Source organism: Silene latifolia, chromosome 3 (assembly GCF_048544455.1).
Source record: "Silene latifolia isolate original U9 population chromosome 3, ASM4854445v1, whole genome shotgun sequence".
Classification (NCBI taxonomy): domain Eukaryota; kingdom Viridiplantae; phylum Streptophyta; class Magnoliopsida; order Caryophyllales; family Caryophyllaceae; genus Silene; species Silene latifolia.
In genome coordinates, this window is record NC_133528.1 from 147,821,565 (window position 1) to 147,840,918 (window position 19,354).

Below are 19,354 nucleotides of genomic sequence, written 5' to 3' on the forward strand. Positions count from 1 at the left end.
TTTATGGGAGATAGCCTTGTGAGTTAGTGTTCATTTGGCGTTGGTTACATGCTTATAGGATATACGGATAAGGAGTAATAAATATTTTAGTGGACTGTGGTCAGGAAGTTCCTGTGCAGTGATGTTTGACCAACGATTTTGTAAAAATCCTCATTTAAATTGTATTAATAATTTTCGCATAATTCCAACTCCATCGATCATAAAACTCGCATATGTTTTCAAATTGATAAGCCACGAAAAATCTTGATGTCTCTATATTAAATAATAAGTTTTGCAAACTGACCCAAGTTTCAGACCAATTGCTGTCACATGTTTGTTTGGACCAACTGAGTTGTAAAATCCTTTAAAAATTAAATTCTTATACTTTAGACCTAATTGTTTTTCCCCTGTGTTTTTAACTCTCCTTATTTTATAAAAGTAATATGAATCGAGTTTTAATCGAACGGTTATTTATTCGTGATTTTTGGAAGTTACAACGTGAATCAAAACATTTAAAATGTGCGTTCTATGATGAATTTTCATACGATTGTTTGGTTAATTCATGAGCTTTAGTAATGCGAATTTATAATGTCCTTATATGATGATAGTAGCAGGCAGGTTCAGTAGTTATGTATCTTAACAAGTGATAGAATTAAAGTTTAGTTGATAACATTGTTGGCATGATAGTATGAGTGAAATTGAATAGCTTAATTTAATTCTTAATCGAGGGTGAAATATTTTATATGAGTCCAGTTGTTTGCATATTTTATATACGTTTGGCATGTTGTAATATCTCTGGTGTGTTCATCATATTTGCATAGTGGGCGGATATATATAAATATAAAACTATATTGTCATATCTTTGTAAATTGATGGCGTTAAATGTTAATTTAGTTGTGCTAATCTACTCGCATGAATAATTATAATAATTATGTTTAAATGTTTACACATGGATGGTAGTAATGAGTATGTCTAAAGGTTCACACATATAGAATGTCATATGAGTTCTAATGTCTTTTATGTGAGTCGGTGTGCCTATAGTTATACTTATAACTTTCATTGCACTAAATTGTTTCAGTCGAATCTAAAACCTATAACATGATAATAAACAGTGTTGTTATTCCTTATTGAATATGTTCGTTACTATATTGTCATAAAGTGCCAAAGTGATTCTTGCAATTGTAGCACGACATTTGACATATCTATATTATCGAGTCGTTACTATCAATTATCTTATAATAAAGATTGTTTATGATAACTATGTTGACAATTATAATGGGATAACCCTTTGATGATTCACATGATATGCATTGGTTTAAATGATAGTCGTTATAGTTACGTTTAATTGAGCCTACGAGTTGCCTAATTATTCAAATCGTGCAAATCAGAGAAGTTGTTCAAGTTGCTAATCTGTTGTCATAGATAATGTTTTACAAGTTATATGATGGTATATGTACATGTTTAAGTTGTGTATACGATATATTTTGTTTTGCTGAAAATGAATTATACTGAGTTGATGGATACAATTGAATGGTATGATTGCTAAAATTTTAAACATATGCGTGATATGGAAGTAATTTTGTTGCTATTGTGGATCATATGTTGTTACTTTTATTGGGAAACATATTTTCAGAACTGATATCGTGCAAACAATTTTTATAATTTAAAATATGAATTATGAGTATGTTGTTGACTGCTTAAATTCATCGACCTAATTCGTGACCTAAACCAGTGAGTGAGTAAATGGTGGTATGGACATGTCAATAAGATCCTGTGATTGTGATAGATAGTAGTGGTAGATCTATTTCTGTGATATGTTTACAAATGTGAGAAGTTCTTAAATTGTTTTGTTGATTTTGCTCTCGCTCGTTCATAGTCTATAATTGATCATCAAATTTGTTTAGTTGTGAAACCGTGTAAACCATGATTCCTTTCTTGTTGTTCTTTTAGTTTGATGTTGTGTTTTTAAGTTACGCATGAGATAGTAATAAATGTTACTTGTTGACAATCAGTTAATTCCTTAATAAAACCTTGTTTCGGCCTTAATGTTGATGCGCAATCTCTTATCATGTATTCTTTCCTGTCACGTGTGGTTGATAATGATTTTGTTGCATAGGTATATGAAAATTGAAAAGAGGTTACGAGGACGTAACCATGTTTCTAGTCGGGTAGGATTGTAAAATCTTAATGTTTATATTGCACTTGTTTGTAGATGGTAGTTTTGATCAAGTAGATGTTTCGTTGTGGGGTATCTATGCAAATGAGTTCTATATGTTTTATTCATACTTCTGTTAGTTGGTTGAGGTGTAAAAGAAGAGTATAGTTAAACTACTGGTATTGAGTTATGAGTTGTGGGGCCTTTGTGCCGAGTTACGTTTACGGTCCAGTGGGACCATGGTTATTGAGTTACTTGAGTTCGAGATCGGAATTTAGATGGAAGACGACGGTGTTCTCAGATGATTATTTAGTTGTCATACATTTGTGTTCTCAGGTAGTTATTAGTTGTAGTTAGTGGGGTTAAGTGAAGATGAGTTAAACTTCGGGACGAAGTTTATTTTAGGAGGGCAGAATGTAACATTTCGTGTCTGTTATGTTTAATTGATGTGTCAAAAGTGTGTGTTAACTGTGTTAGAAATGCGTGACGTCCGTATGTACGATATAGTATACCCTTCTGAGGTTTGAGTACGGGAGCGAACTTCGGGACGAAGTTCATTTTAAGGGGGGAAGACTGTAATACCCCGTATTTTATATAATCGATTAAACGGATATAATTATATATTAGTTATAATGTATTTTATATTACTATTAAGTCGGGTTAATTGTTGAGTCGATAATTACGTTAATTATTTTACTTGACTCGCGATGTATCGATCTAAGTTAATTGAGACGGGTTTATACGGAATTCGAAATGTGAGCCAACCCATTTACCCTCGACCCATTTGAGTTGGCCCCATAGCATGTTCAGCCCAATTAACCCTAAACCCTAAACCTAATTAACCTAAACACTACCCAAACCTCTCCCTCAACCCGCCTCCCTCACGCCTCCCTCCTTTCATCAGCTCCAACTTCACCCTCACGCATAGAGAGAGAGAGAGAGAGAGTGAGCCTAGGTGGCGACGGCGCAGCAGGGAAGGCCTTAGGCCGTTTGTCGACAACAGTGGGTGGCCCTGGTGGCGGTAGTGACGGTAGGAAAAAGGTAAGAGCAACCCTTCTCCTCGGTTTTCATTGTTTATGTCGGGTTTTTGGAGATTGTTGCGTGTCTTAGGGAGGTAATAAGGGTGGTTGTTGACGGGGTATATGGGTAGGGTGGTTAGTGACGAGTGTAGTAGTGGTGGTTATGGTGGTTGTGGGTGGTGGTAGTGGCAGAGAGAGGTGGCAGCGACAGGGGTAGTTAAACGAGTTTTTATATGGTTTTCAGACGGGTTTTAGATGGTTAGGTTTGGGTGGTGCCAACGTCGACTAGGGGGAGGTCGACAAGGTGGTGCCACATGTGTCAGAGTCGCCGTTTGACGGTGGTGTCAAGGGTGGTGGTTAGGCAAGGTGGCAGAGGTGTGTCGTGGTGGCAGATGAGGCAGAAACGGGCCTGTTGTGGCGTTTTGTGGCGGCAGAGTTGCAGACAGGGGGTGTTGGTGGTGGTGGTTCTGACCACCGGCGTGGGTCGACCACGTTGGTGGTGGTTGGAGGTGACCAGGCCAGACCTGGTGGTCGGCGGTGGTAGCTGGTGGTTATTGGAGGGAGTTGTGTCGGGTTGAAGAGGGTGCGTTTGTGTGTCGGGTTGAGTTTATTGTTGTTGAGTGTTTGTACGGTTTTAATTAGTTTATCGTTTTGGTTTAATTCCGAGTTATTAAAATAATATAATAATTAATTATTTAGAGTCGGGTTATTCGAATTGTTCTATGTTTGATTCGGGTTTTCTTAAATTGTTGAATTCGTTTAATCTTTTATTTATCAAAATAGTTATTTAATTTAATTCCTGAGCCAGTTAAATAATTCAAGTCGGGTTTTGAGTCGGGTTTGTTAAAATGGAAAGCTACTATAACGGGAAAGTCCATTTTAGGAAGTTCTATTTTTAGTAACTTCTATTTTGGGAACGGGAATAGTTAAGTAATTGTTTATCATTTATTTATCTTTCAGAGGGCGAATTGTTGTGGAATATTTCTGGACACCCGACTAATTGACTGCAGTACTGAGGTAGGGAAATACACTTGACCTATTATCGTTGTTGTTGAATTGTGTTGACTTGATTCATGGTTGTTGATTTACGTTATGATTCATATACGGGAAGGTGTTTGACTGAATTGATTGTATTGAGTATGATATCACAACATCGGGTAACCGGCATGATTTTATGATTTATCAGTTCAGTGATTTATATATATTGTGTTGCATTAATTTCTTTTGAGCATTCATATGCATTGGAGATGGAGGATGTGGTGGTGATGTGGTGTGGTGATGATGATGTTGTGATAAGGCCCAGACGGGTTCTGCAGGACTTGCCCTGGTGTCCTCAGCTGCGAGCTGGCAGATCGGCTACGGTCGATATATAGTCTACCGGGGATCGGTATGGCTGAGCGTTCCGGGTTATGAGATATGAGTTGAGATGGAGGTGGAGGAGACGGAGGAGCATGCATATCATATTTTGTTGTTTCATTGTTTTCCTTACTCAACCTCGTGGTTGACCCTGTGTATTCGTGAACATCTGTGATGACCCAAATATTGGCGAGCAGATTGACAGGTATTTCAGAGACTGATGGGAGCTGGCCGGGAAGAGAGCTTGGATGACTGACTTAGTGCCTAGCCCACCTTAGTCTTATTAGTAGTTTTATCAAACTTTATCTTTTGGTCGTATTTTGGAGACTTTGTTTTAATTCCAGTTGTAATCTCACTATAAACATTTTAATAGAGTACTGTGTTTCTTTCCTTTGTTATCTACTGTCTCGGGTTTCCGAGATGGTAACACCATCATTTATCTAAGGAGTCCTAGTTCAGGCCCTTAAATAAATGGGGGTGTTACAAGTGAAATAATCAATATTAATGGGGCAATAGTGAAAGTAACAATAATTACGGAAGGAGTAGTGAAATTATCAATATTAATGCGGCAGTAATGACAATAACAATAATTACGGCGGGAGTAGTGAAAATAACAAATATTACGGACAAGTAGTGAAATGTTATTACTATTGTTTCATTAATAAGAGTAAAATATTTATAGCGGGAGTAGTCAATTTGTCTCAAAATTTATTTCATCATAACTTTAGGATATGTCATAGAAAAATATATTAATGATAAATTATGAGTTATGCAACTTTAAGTAATTTTATTTAATGAAAAAAAAAATTAACGGTAAGTAGAGGTAGCCCGAGCAAAGCCGGGCACCAATACTAGTAAATTTGAATTTCAAAGCCACAGGTAAAAAATTTAAGAGCATTAGAAGCTCAATTGGTCTCCCTTGTGACGGGTCACCATTTGTGGCGGATATTTTGTGAGATAAAATGGTAACAAAATGGATTAGTGGAGAAAGGGGACCACATGAATAGTGTTGCAGAGAGAGAAAAAGTGGGTACTTTGTGAGGTAAAATGGTATCCGTCACTCCAGAGTGACGGATATTGTTGGTCACAAATGAGATTTTGTGTTAGAAGCTAGCGTAGATGACTGGATATCATCAACACAGATCATAATCGTAACCCATGTAATCCAATTTGATTTCATACAAATAAAAATTTAGAAGGTAAATTAAGGTAAATCGAACCAGAGCAAACGTCAAAACCGGTAATCGTAAACACAAATTCTCATTGAAGACGACACTATCCGTCACAAGCTGAAGACGAATAATGCCCTTCTCACAAAATGCAAGTGACAAATCAAGTATAAATTAAATGGAGCGCCCCACTTGTCCTCCCACTTATAATATTTTGAGAGGGGTTCTATCCGTTTTCAGCTTGTGACGAATAGTATCCGTCTTCAAGGAGACAAATTGAATCGTAAAAACCGAATCCAAACACTGGAGCCACTTGGCCTAGCAGGCACAGCATTTATAAGCAATTAATAATTTTCAACTTTTACATAAAAGAAAAAAAAAAAAAATCTAACTCGTATTGCTACACTTCCTCGTGCGCCTCGTGGGCCTCGTGTGCCTCGGGCGATACATGACCATGCTATCTTTGTTACACTGTTACAAATACCTTTGTAATTTGTAAAAAAATAAATCATGGTTTAATTTACAATAAAAAAAATGGAAGAACTCAAACTTGAAGTACAAGTAATATCAACGGAAATGATTAAACCATCAACTCCGACACCAACTACCAGCAAACTATTCACAGTTTCATGCCTTGATAAAGCCTCAGCATTCGCACATTACCCTATTCTTCTTTTTTATCGAAATAAAGTTAGGGATGACAGTGGGTCGGGTTCTGGTCCAAATACCCGACCTATTGACATAACTACCTTAAAAACCTCCCTTAGTGAAACACTAACAAGTTTCTATCCTTTAGCTGGTCGATCCAACTCTGATTCGACTATTTTGTGTGACGACCAAGGGATACCCTTTATTGAAACCCGGGTTAACTGCAACCTTGATGATCTCCTTAACTCGCCTCGTAAACTTTACTTGTTGGGCAAGATACTTCCTTCGTTTCAGTTATATATGTCTTATGGGCAACGACCTATTGATGAGATTGTACACGTTGTGATTCAGTTAAATGTTTTCTTGTGCGGCGGGGTTGCGATTACTTGTTATATGCTTCATAAGATCCTTGATGGTACATCTGCTAGTGTCTTCCTTAATTATTGGGCTGCCCTTGTTAGGGCTAAATCCGGTGCCCTCAATTTCAGGTAATTCTCTTATTAGACGATCTCATTTCAGGGTAGTTTTATTATCAGTAAATTAGATTTTACTCCCTTTTAAAATTAAATTTTTTAAAATTACTCCCTTTTGAAATCTTTCATTATTCTAAAACTAATCCCTTAAATTGCATTTTTTTCTAACAAAAATTCTACCGTCCTCTGGGAGGACGGTACTCCTCACACACAAACACAGCTGAAAAGGTAGTTGAGCCTGTAACCTGAAAAAGGAGCTGAAAACTGAAAAGCTAACTGAAACTTGAAAAAGTAACTGATAAGGTAGCTGAAAATTAGGAGCTGATAAGGTAACTGATTATATAAAAATGTGTTTGACAAACTAGCTGAAAAGGTAGCTGATTTTGGTAAAATGACGTAAAAGGAAATGAAAATATTTAGTATTATAAAGTGCTACAAAATGGAAAATAAGTCATTTCAGATACTTGATTTCTCAAATGCTACCTGAGATAGCATTTCATTTCAGGTACCTTATTTGACCAAATAAACTACTTGTCAAATACTTGCAAAAAAATCAGGTAGCTGAAATTTTGGTCAAATAAGCTACCTGAAATGTCGTGCCAAACTCCACTTTAAGTGACTTATTTCGTCTGTTTTTGAACTTATTCCATTTGTATCTTAGCCAATCTATATTTTGAAAGATTTATCTAGACAAATGTAGGAGGAATTAAAAAAAGAGGAAATAAGTCAACTAAAATTGGAGTTTTGAAGCAATTTTAGAAAAAAATGCAATTTAAGGGATTAAGTTTAGCAAAAATGCAACTTATGAAAGTAATTTAAAAAAAAAAATTCAAAAGGAAATAATTTTAAAAAGGTTGGTTTCAAAAGGGCTAATTTAATCCCCTTTTTTATAATTAAATGTTGAAATTTTAAATCATAACAATTTTTTTTGATCGTTTTATTCCTTAATTGTATGTAGTATGTTCTATGGTTTGTCATACAATACTTTCATCACAAATTCTTAGGAGAGACGATCTCTGTATTCTCTTATGCACGGTTCACAAGAGGCTTACTTTTTTTGTTGGATGTTAACTCTTGCCTTTTCTAATTGAAATAGCTTAAACGAACCAGACTTCGAAGCCACAATCAAGGCCTTCCCCCCAATACCCTCGAGCAATATCAATGACAGTGATGCCGGTGACAATGACGTTGGGAAAGCTATCGCTTCAAACTGGTCGTACTTGAAATCCATTACAGTGGTATGCAAGAGCTTTGTGTTCAACAATGAAGCCATAAAAAAGCTTAAGGACAAGGTCGTCACAAGTGATAATAATAAACTAACCAACCCAACATCTTTCGAGTCGGTTACAGGGTTCATTTGGCACCACATTTTTGCAGCAGCTTGTACAGCTGCATCAGTGCCTAATTCTGGCTCGGGTCCGAGTGAGGTCTCTTTCACGGCAAACATACGACAAAGGATGACTCCTCCACTTCCAAAGACATCCATTGGTAACATATTCAAAGGTGTACATGCTCAGGTCGACACACTTTGTGACATCTCGAAACATGCAACCGCGATCCATGAAGCAATTTCAGAAGTGAATAAAAATGTTTTGGAAAATTTGCCTGAAAAGGTTTCTATTGCGAATCAAGCTTATTACAAGTTTGGTTCATACACAATTACGAATTGGTGCAAGCTTGGGTTGAATGAGGTTGATTTCGGGTTTGGTAAGCCTAATGGGGTTATTCCGGTGGGTATGGTGCATCCTGTATTGAGGAATTTTATTCTCATGGTTGACAATCCAGATGTCAGTGGCGGGATTGATGGTATTGAAGCATATTTGTGTCTCGAGGAGAAAGAGATGCAAAATTTAGAATCTAATTCTCAATTTCGTGTTTTTGCTTCTCCTAATTAGAGCAAGTCCAATGGTTTGGTTTGAGGACTTGCTTGCAATTTCAGAAAATTACAAGCTAGTAGCCTAACCATTGTAGGCTTCTATTTAGACTAGTTTAGTTTGGGCTAGTAGCTTCATGAAGCTACTAGTTTAAGTGGGCCCACAAAAATAAAACAACCAATAAGAAAATAATGTTGATTTAAATAAATAAGAAAATATGATATGTGGTTTTCATCCAAGCTATTAGTACATTGGCTAAACCATTGGAGTAATTTATATCTTAAAATTATTATAGCTTAAAATTTAATGTGGCAATATTAGGCTAGTAGATAATTGCTCAACCATTGTACTTGCTCTTAGTACTCTTGTTCTCTCAATTACTTGTTTGTTCTTTTTATTCTTTGCGAGCGGTATTTTGTAGACGGTAACTTTGTTGTGATTCACACATTATGGCTTATCAATGTTGTTGGTTATTGCTACTAGACGTGCGGGGCATCGGAAAGTAGTGCTTGAAAGTGATTGTCAGATAGTTAATCGAATACCTCAGGAAGAAAAGGCAGGGGCGAAGCGACATTTTTTTAGTTATTAAAAATATTTTAGATTGAAGTATTTCTTTTGAGTCGATTTCATGGTCTTATGTTAGTAGAGATTCTAATAAAGTGGCACATGAGTTAGCTCATGTTGTGCCTCGGTTTTTAGGTACAAGGGTCTGGTTGGTTGCTTTGCCTCAAAACGTTTGTAATGCCATTTCTTTTGATATTATGAGAATGCAGTAATCCCTTTGGGGTGGTACTTTCAAAAAAAAAATGTTGTTGGTTATTGCTACCAAATACGGACTATACACCGAAGTGTGTAGCCCTGCCAGGTTACCCATCACGACAAGTAACCCACACCGCCAGTGGGGGACTGCGGCCGTGCCTACCAGATCCTCGCTCATCGCAACGAGCGAACGCAAATCATTAATGTGCACATCCCCCTTGTGACGAGAGCCACAAGAGACGAACATGGGGTTTGAACCATCTCCCGAAAATGGTCCCAAAACAACAATACCACTCAACAATATAATCTCAATCAATCTCAATCCAATGATACATGTTATACAATCAACCACAATCAATCTTATATCAATTATGCAATTAACTGAGTAGGGAAACACTACATTTCTAAAATTCCATAGAACGCATCAATCATACCACGTCAAGGAAGACTCTATATTGTATCCTACGAACAACAACCGTACCTATCACTAAACTATTCAGGATCTACTGCAAAACAAACAATTATTCACAAACTCACCTTGAAGGACAAAATGATGTCGAAGGCGACGACACCCGACCCGACAACCTTATGTATAGGCTATCCCCTTCTCGGATTATGGTCCTAGGCTACTTAAGATTGGTAGAGAGAGAGAGAGAGAGATTGAAAGAGTGTGTGTTTAGGTTTTAGAAATGATAAAATAAACGTCGAAAAGAATTATGTTTTAGTCACCGCGTTTTATAATAACACGCTGTCAGACGAGGTACTCGGTCGAATATGGACATAACATACTCGGCCGAGTACGCCGCACTCGGTCGAGTACCCCAGTTACTCGGCCGAGTGACTTCTACTAGGTTGAGTATTACGTTATGATAACAGCGTAGTCTCCCTCACTGAGGGCCTCTCATGGTCAACATGTTAGTCAACGGGTTCCTAACAGGGCGGGTATTAAAGAGCCAAACCAGGCAAAACTTATCACAAACAAAAAATGACCCGACCCGACCCGATAGTGACCCGACTTAATAGCAAACTCGGTAATAACCCGACCCGATGATGACTCGACCCAGCCAAAACCCGACCCAAACCCGACCCGATATGGTGATTCTATATGAATGACCCGACCCGACAATGACTCGAAACCGACCCGATCCGAACCCGAGCTATCAATTGACCCGACTAACCCCACCCATAAGTGACCCGATCTCGACCCGAATGTAGTCACAACCTGATAGGACCCGACCGATCAAACACGACCCAAACCCGACTCGATTGACTCAATGGCCACCTCTACATATGAGAGGGTGGCACCGTATCATTATCCTAGTTTTAGCAGACGTGGGATTGATAAAATTTATAATATTATTACTTTTATTAAATAGGTTTAAAAAATTGAAAAATACTACATACTTAATTCACGCACTCTTTAATATTTTTATCGGATTTATAAACTCTTCACACTAAGCATAAACTAACGCTACAACCAATGTGTTGGTTTCGCCTGGGCTACCTAAATTTATCATTTAAATTTTATTTTGTATCAAAAATAATTCCGTGGACTTGTTTATTTATAACATTTATCATTTATACTACATTGTTGTATGACATTTGTTATAAAAATCATGATCAAGATAAATTTTAAAAACCAAATTATACATTATTCTTATTGCTAGTACTCTCACTTTTAACTTCTTCATGTCGCTACCGTTGTTCTCAGTGCACGTTTATTACTACTATAACTTTAACTACTACCGCTTTACTTTATTTAGGAAGTGTAAAATATGTAATATTTAGTTAAATATATAAGTCTGATAACATTAAGTAAGTAATCAAATCAAATAACAATGTTAATACTAAATAATTGCAATCATAGCTAGAGTAGTAAATATAATATAATAAGCATTTATGGGAGTGATAAAAGTAAGAATAATACTCCTTCTCATTCAACAGTTCGTTTACATTGTTCTTTTTCATAATGTTCAACAAGATTCTTTACGTTTTCTTTAATGAATTTATACATGTGGTTGACATAACAAAAGTACCCTTAAAAGTCAGAGATATGTGAAGTCCTAAAAATTTACACGAAAAGCAAATGTAAAGAATTTGATAAATCAAGGAGCGGTAAAAGTAACAATAGTGACAACAGGAGTATAAAGAAGTAGACCCGTCAAAACTTACCCGACCCGACCTGACCCGCACCCCAATTAAGATCGAATCTGAACCTGATCCGAAATCCGAATGTTTATTGTCGCAAAACTAACCATTGACCTAAATCCCGAACTCTAGACTCGAGTTTTACCTGACCTAATATAACCTGACCCAAATGTCTGTTATTAAAACCATAAATAACTTTATAATAGTTGACCCGAAAATATCCTGAACCCGAATGACTCATCCTTACTTCTCCTGACCCAAACACTTGTAAATCCGGTTAACCCTTTTGCCCGGTTTTGTCTTGAGACATAAATTTGGATTTCAAAGCCACAAGTTAAAAACTTAAGGGCATTAGAAGCGTAGATGACTGGATATCATCAACACGGATCATAATCGTAACAAATGTAATCCAATTTGATTTCATACAAATATAAATTTAGAAGGTAAATTAAGGTAAATCAAACCGAATCAAACACTAAAACCAATAACATGAACACAAATTCTCATTGAAAACGGACAATATCCGTCACAAGCTGAAAACGGATAGTGTCCCTCTCACAATATGCAAGTGGCAAATCAAGTGAGAATTAAATGGAGTACCCCACTTGTAACACCACCTTCTTACCCGGTCAAGGTTATTAAGAAATGTTACCATCTCGATTTCCCGAGTTAGTTAAATCGGAATTACAATTAAGAAACTTCATTAAATAAATAACAAGTTTAGTGCTTACATAAATGTTAACATATGAATAAATGTGAACTATACAAATTACAAGTCGACTACCATCTATGTCATCTATGTTATGCTACTCGACTCCGAGTCCAAGACGCAACCTAAATCCCGATCACGTCAACAAACAAAATTTGTACTTAACCTTCTCCCAATATGATCGGAAATCTCATATGGATCGACACAGGCCACCCCGGAAATAGGTGACAATTACACGGAGACACAAACGTTAGTTCCAATAAATAAATAAAGTGTGACTCAGCTCAAAGTGTGTGACTATGCAGCATGACTATAACATGAATGAATCGCTATCAAACAACCACCACTCCGGTACCAAGACACGCCCCGACGTACCCACAACCACCACAGTCCCGGGACACGCCCAGACATACCGACAATCACAAATAGGCACCGGGACACGCCCAGACGTATCGGGTCCGAAAGCCAACCGAATCCCCTGCCTGACATCGTGTCTCAACCACACGAGTCCCTCTAAACTCAAGTCATTAATGTGCACATCCCTCTTGGAGTGGGAAGCTCCAAGAGGCAACTTAAGCGGAAGACGGTCTCCCCACCGCCTTCCGTCTCCTCAACAACAACCAAATAATCACAACTATCATATTATCCAATATACATGACAAATACAATAATGCAAGATATCACACAATATGCCAATTACCGACTCATCCAATCGTCTCTGATGATTCTACGTTTAACCTCGCAAGTGCACGATTTGTCGTTGCACGATATGAGGGTCGAATCCACAAGGAGCGAGGGAGATTACCAATCATTTTTAATCTTTTGTTTAGCTAAGTCGGCAAGAAATGGTTTGGTATTTTAACTAACAACTAAACTAATTAAGATAAAAAAAAAAGCAAGCTAATTAGATATTGAAAATGAGCAACTAAATCTAAAAGATGTAATTTAATAATAGGAAAGGCCTAGGACCTGACTTCTCCTCCGATAATTGTTACTACAAGTTTAGCTTCCCTTTAATGGCCAATTAGATAGTGCTAAGAGGGAATACGGCTCTAGGTCGCCAAACACCTCCCTTTCGGTCTCGTGAGTGGACACTAGCAATCCCTTCCAACCTCCCTTTCGGGTTCGCTAGTCGGGTGTCTAAATTCAAGTTCTGACTCCCCCAAATTCGTGCACAAAGTTAGAGGTGGCTTAAAATGTATTTAAATTCATTAATCCCGCGTCGTATCTCCGAGTCATCCCACTCCCTTTCTCAAGGGTCAATCTCAAACCCAAAATTAAAGGTGTTCTTCCAAGGTTCCTCCTTTCGGTCTTAACCAAGGTTAACAAAAGACAAGCAAAATTAACCCAATCCTTCACCTAATTGATTTTCATCTATGGTCAAGGTTAATAAGAAAATCCCAACGAGTCAATAACACAAGCAAATCTCCTTAATTATCCCTTAGCACCACCTAAAATGGCCAATTAAATGGATCTTAACAAAGTAGGGAACTGATATCGGGGATAATCGAGTCTTAGTTAAAGGATTACTCACTAATCATAGTTATTAAGACAAAATAATTGATAAAAATGGATACTTTAACCATGGACATGATATAAGATTGATTTCTACTATTAAACATGTAATAAACCAACAAAACTATGGGAAGAGAGTAATTAAGCTAAGATTAAGATGGATTAATGTAAAAAGGAACAAACTTTGACACAACAAATCAAATAATCAAATCAACTTTGGATGAGAAACAACAACTAGAAACATGAACAATAAAGTAAAACAAGAAAAAGAAAATCACTATCTTAGCAACAAACAAGCGAATCCAACAATCACTACCAAATAAAATTAAAGGAAAAACAAATGTAAACAAATGAACAAAAAGAGAGATTATACCAACAAGGATGCAAAAGTAATAAACTTGGATTGAAAATAAGGATTGGAGGAAATCTTCAATCTTCTTTACAACCCAATTACTAAGACTAAAATTATGCTAATTATTGAAAGATTAGAGTACGATTAAGGAAAGATTAACAAAGCTTGAAACTTGGGAAATGGAAAACTAGATGTAGGATTTTTGTGTCTCAAAAATTACAAAGTGGGGGTATATATAGTGTTTGCTAAACAAATGGAGGTGAACTGGAAGAGAAAAAGGGCGAAGTGAACCGTCTCGGTGGGACAAATTCCATCCCGGCCGGTACGGGTGTCTGTCCCGGTGGGACGAGGTTAGGGACGGACTCCAGCATTCATCTCTTGTTTCCCTTCTTCCAAACTGGTCATTGTCCCATAGGGATGACTCTACTTGCTTCATAACTTCTCTTTAAGGGTCATTAAGATGTCTTGAGAGGTCATCCAAATGGTCTTAAGTGAGACGAGACCGCTTCCAAGCTAGGATTCCGCACCCAAGTCATTGACCCATCCAAAATGGCTCCAATATGCATTAATTCCGTCTTGTTTTACCTTGTTTCACCTACAAAACATTATCTAAAGCCAAATGGACTAAAAGGGAAGCTATTAGTACCAAAAATCACTCCAAAGAGCGGAAATGCAATGTGATAAGCATTAAATAAGCGGTAAAATGTTACAAAATAATCACATATCAGTCTCGACCAATATCATGTTATAGTGCAATGACCATTAAAATATGACTCACATGACCATTCAAACATATATTAAAACCGAGTAGGATTAACCTACCTTTTAGCATACTGCGTAAGCAATCCGGCTATTAATAATCTTCCACAAAAATCTTCACCTAAATAAATAATTAAATATATTTAATTACTAACTAATCTAATTAAATTACATACGAATTAATTAATTAAATAAAACTCGTCTTAAACTATTTAAAAACCCAACTCATACCCGTACTCACGCCTAGCCCCGATAATCACTATGGCCCGCTGCCACCGTGGACCACCACCATCGGCCATGGTGGTCCACGACCAGCCCCAACAGCCCCCCACGGTCTCCCTTCTCACGACAACACCCACCACTACACCAACACACATACACACATAAGACACCACCCAAACCGCCACCATCGTGGCCACCGCCACTATCGTGGCATCCCCTGAGCACGGTGGCCCAACCACTAGCCCGCACTCCGGTAACACCACAGTAGTCGCCGCCGCCAACAACAACAACAACCAACACATACACAACCTGATGCCCCCTTGTCTACCCTTGATTTCCGGCACCTACAACCACCCATTTCACCGCCCATTACCACCACTACAACCCCCACTTAACCCACGACTCACCCACCCAAGGTTAGCCCAAGACAGCCACGAAAGGTGGGGTAAAAATCCGTCTTAAGACGGTCGTATAACAACACAAAAACGCCCCTTTATATGCTCGGTCAAACCCGATTTGGGTGGTCAACGGGGTCAAGGGGGTGGTCAACGGCGGTGTATGGTGGGTCAAGGTCGAGGCGGATTAATTAAAATAATATATAAACTAGTGTGAGACGGTTTTACCTTACGATACCGAGGCGTAGGGCAAAATCTCCACTTTCTCTTCCTTTTTCTCTCTTTCTCTCATTGGGTGGATGTTTTGAGATTTTAAGTGGATAAGGGTGGAGTATATGACGTGAGGTGTATTATAAGTATATGCGTATGGTATTATTATCGTTACAACTTATTATTATAATTATAATTACCGTCTTATAATAATAATAATAATTATTATTATTATTATTATTATTATTTTATTATTCCGTCTCATACATAATTTGTATAAATAATATATAATGTATAATTATAAAATACAGGGTATTACACTACTTGTACAGTTGTACTCACACTTGTAATATTGTGAGAGAGCAATATTTGTCTTCAGCTTATGACGGATAGTGAATCGTAAGAACCGAATCCAAACACTAGACTCACTTGGCCTAGCAACAACTGCATTTATAAGCAATTAATAATTTTCAACTTTTTCATAAAAGAAAAAAAAATCTACCCTTACTCGTGTGGCTCGTGCGCCTCGTGTGCCTCGTGCGATAATCTTTGTACTTCAAGTGTTACAAATACCTCCGTTTTTTGTAAAAAAAATAAAATCAAACCGAAATAATTTACAATACAAAAATGGAAGAACTCAAACTTGAAGTACAAGTAATATCAACGGAAATTATTAAACCATCAACTCCTACACCAACTACTAGCAAACTATTCACACTTTCATGCCTTGATCAAGCCTCAGCATTCGCACATTTCCCTATTCTTCTTTTTTATCGAAATATAGCTAGGGATGACACTGGGTCGGGTTCTGGTCCAAATACCCAACCTATTGACATAACTACCTTAAAAACCTCCCTTAGTGAAACACTAACAAGTTTCTACCCTTTAGCTGGTCGATCCAATTCTGAATCGACCATTTTGTGTGAGGACCAAGGTATACCTTTTATTGAAACCCGGGTTAACTGCAACCTTGATGATCTTCTTAACTCGCCTCGTAAACTTTACTTGTTGGGCAAGATACTTCCTTCGTTTCAGTTATACATGTCTTTTGGACAACGACCCATTGATGAGATTGTACACGTTGCGATTCAGTTAAATGTTTTCTTGTGCGGCGGGGTTGCGATTAGTTTTTATATGCTTCATAAGATCCTTGATGGTGCATCTGCTGGTGTCTTCCTTAATTATTGGGCTGCCCTTGTTAGGGCCAAATCTAGTACCCTTAATATCAGGTAATTCTCTTATTAGACAGTCTTATGGTAGCTTTATTATCAGTCCTCTCATATACTCCCTCTCATTCAGTATATTCCTATATTCCTCTATTTCCTTATTCGGAATATACTGAATAGGAGGGAGTAGAGGTAATTATTATCTGACAATTTCTCATTTCAAACGGTCATTTCTCGCCCGAAATTAAGACAAACAAAATGGGACCATTTTACGATAAAATGTAAATATTTCAACTTTAGTTATAATAATTTATCATTAAGGCCTTGTTTTTTGGACTTAATTTGCTTAACTGAAATAAACTTATAAAGGCATAACTATTAGTTGAACTTATAGAAGTTAAACTGAATGTAAAGGGAGTAATTTTAAGTTCAAAGAAACTGGTCCTAAATGATCTACCTTTTTTATAATAAAATGTTAAAGACATTACAAACTTTTTTTTTCCTCTCATTTCTTAATTGTAAGTAGTGGTAGAGCTAGGGGGGCTAGCAGGGGCGGTCGCCCCACCCCCGGCTGAGTTTTTCGATGTTTTTAGTTAAATTTTTCGAATTTTTTTCGAGGGTGCCTTATATTATTACCCATCCGCCCCCCCTAAAATTTTTCGCCCCCTACCCTACCCACCCCCCAAGCTCAAATCCTGACTCCGCCACTGATTGTAAGTAGTATGTTTCATAGTTTGTCGTACCATACTTTTATCACAAATTCTTAAGAAAGACGATCTCTATACTTTTATATGCTTTTTCCACAAATTCTCACTTTAGACGGACCATGTCCGTCTAAAGCTGTAAACGGATACTTTCCCTTTCACAAAATGAGAGCGGATAGTGCAAGTGGATGAGAAATGGATACACCCACTTGCATTTTGTGAGAGGACCACTATCTGTGTACAACTTTATACGATAGTGTCCGTCTACTACAATGAGACGGATTTTTTTTTTTTTGGATGTTAACTCTTGTCTTTTCTAATTGAAATAGCTTAAACGAACCAGACTTCGAAGCCACAATCAAGGCCTTCCCCCCAATACCACCCCCGATCAATACCAACGACAGTGGTGCCGATGACAATGACGGTGAGAAAGCTATCGCTTCAAACTTGGCGTACTTGAAATCGATTACAGTGGTAGGCAAGAGCTTTGTCTTCAACAATGAAGCCATAAAAAAGCTTAAGGACAAGGTCGTCACAAGTGATAATAAACTAACCAACCCAACGTCTTTCGAGGCGGTTACAGGGTTCTTTTGGCACCACATTTTTGCAGCAGCTTGTACAGCTGCATCCTTGCCTAATTCTGACTCGGGTCCGAGTGAGCTCTTTTTCACGGCAAACGTACGACAAAGGATGACTCCTCCACTTCCAAAGACATCCATTGGAAATATAATCAAAAGTGTACATGCTCAGGTTGACACACTTTGTGATATCTCGAAACATGTAACCGCGATCCATGAAGCAATTTCAGAAATGAATAAAAATGTTTTGGATAATTTGCCTGAAAAGAATTCTATTGCGAATGAAGGTTACAAGCTTGGTTCATACAGAATTACGAATTGGTGTAAGCTTGGGTTGAATGAGGTTGATTTCGGGTTTGGTAAGCCTAATCGGGTTATTCCGGTGGGTATGGTGCATCCTGTATTGAGGAATTTTATTCTTATGGTTGACAATTTGGATGTCAATGGTGGCATTGATGGTATTGAAGTATTCTTGTTTCTCGAGGAGAAAGAGATGCAAATTTTAGAATCTAATTCTCAATTTTGTGTTTTTGCTTCTCCTAATTAGTACTCCTATTGTCTCAATGGAGTACTTGTTTGTTCTTTTTATTCTTTGTGAGCGGTATTCGGTAGACGGTAACTTTGTTGTGATTCACACCTTATGTGTTGGAGAATAATTATCAATAATACGACAATTACTCTTATGTAATTCTCCCGTCTCTATTTCTAATATGATATCAGAGCCTCACGCTCTTGAGACCTAAAAATACGAGATTTCGCTGGCTGCCGGTGGACCTATGTATTAGGAGTTTGGGCCTATACTAGGCCCGGCTACCATTAGGGTTAGGCAAATTAGGATAAAGGTTCTAAGATGAGAGGTATTATAAATACCCTCACCATAATCATGTAAGTTATCAATCAATAATACAATTCTCCCTTATTATCGTCTCCCCCTCTATAATCTTATCATGGTATCAGAGCCTCTTTCTTGAGTACTCTAGAAAATCGTTTCCGCTTTCTTGCCGGTGGGCGAAAATCTATGACGCTCACCGGCGGGATTTCATCATTATCTACCCAATTTATCTTTAGTTTTTAAGAAAAAAAACGTTTCCCCTTTTTCTTTCCAATGGCAAAATTAAAGCCTTTGTTTTTGCATGTGTATTTGTGGGCATCAGATTTATCTTG

The 19,354-nt window shown here is 37.5% G+C and overlaps 2 protein-coding genes across 2 annotated transcripts; both read left to right on the plus strand.

Annotated features, from left to right (window-relative positions):
- Nucleotides 1-6,163: 6,163 nt before the first annotated feature.
- LOC141648363 (stemmadenine O-acetyltransferase-like) lies at nucleotides 6,164-8,787 on the plus strand. Its single transcript, XM_074456945.1, has 2 exons — nucleotides 6,164-6,814; nucleotides 7,896-8,787. Exons 1-2 carry the CDS (start codon nucleotides 6,213-6,215, stop codon nucleotides 8,692-8,694), a joined length of 1,401 nt encoding a protein of 466 aa, XP_074313046.1. The 5' UTR covers nucleotides 6,164-6,212; the 3' UTR covers nucleotides 8,695-8,787.
- Nucleotides 8,788-16,334: 7,547 nt separating this feature from the next.
- Nucleotides 16,335-18,873, plus strand: LOC141648364 (stemmadenine O-acetyltransferase-like). Its single transcript, XM_074456947.1, has 2 exons — nucleotides 16,335-16,971; nucleotides 17,942-18,873. Exons 1-2 carry the CDS (start codon nucleotides 16,370-16,372, stop codon nucleotides 18,735-18,737), a joined length of 1,398 nt encoding a protein of 465 aa, XP_074313048.1. The 5' UTR covers nucleotides 16,335-16,369; the 3' UTR covers nucleotides 18,738-18,873.
- The last annotated feature ends 481 nt before the right edge of the window (nucleotides 18,874-19,354 follow it).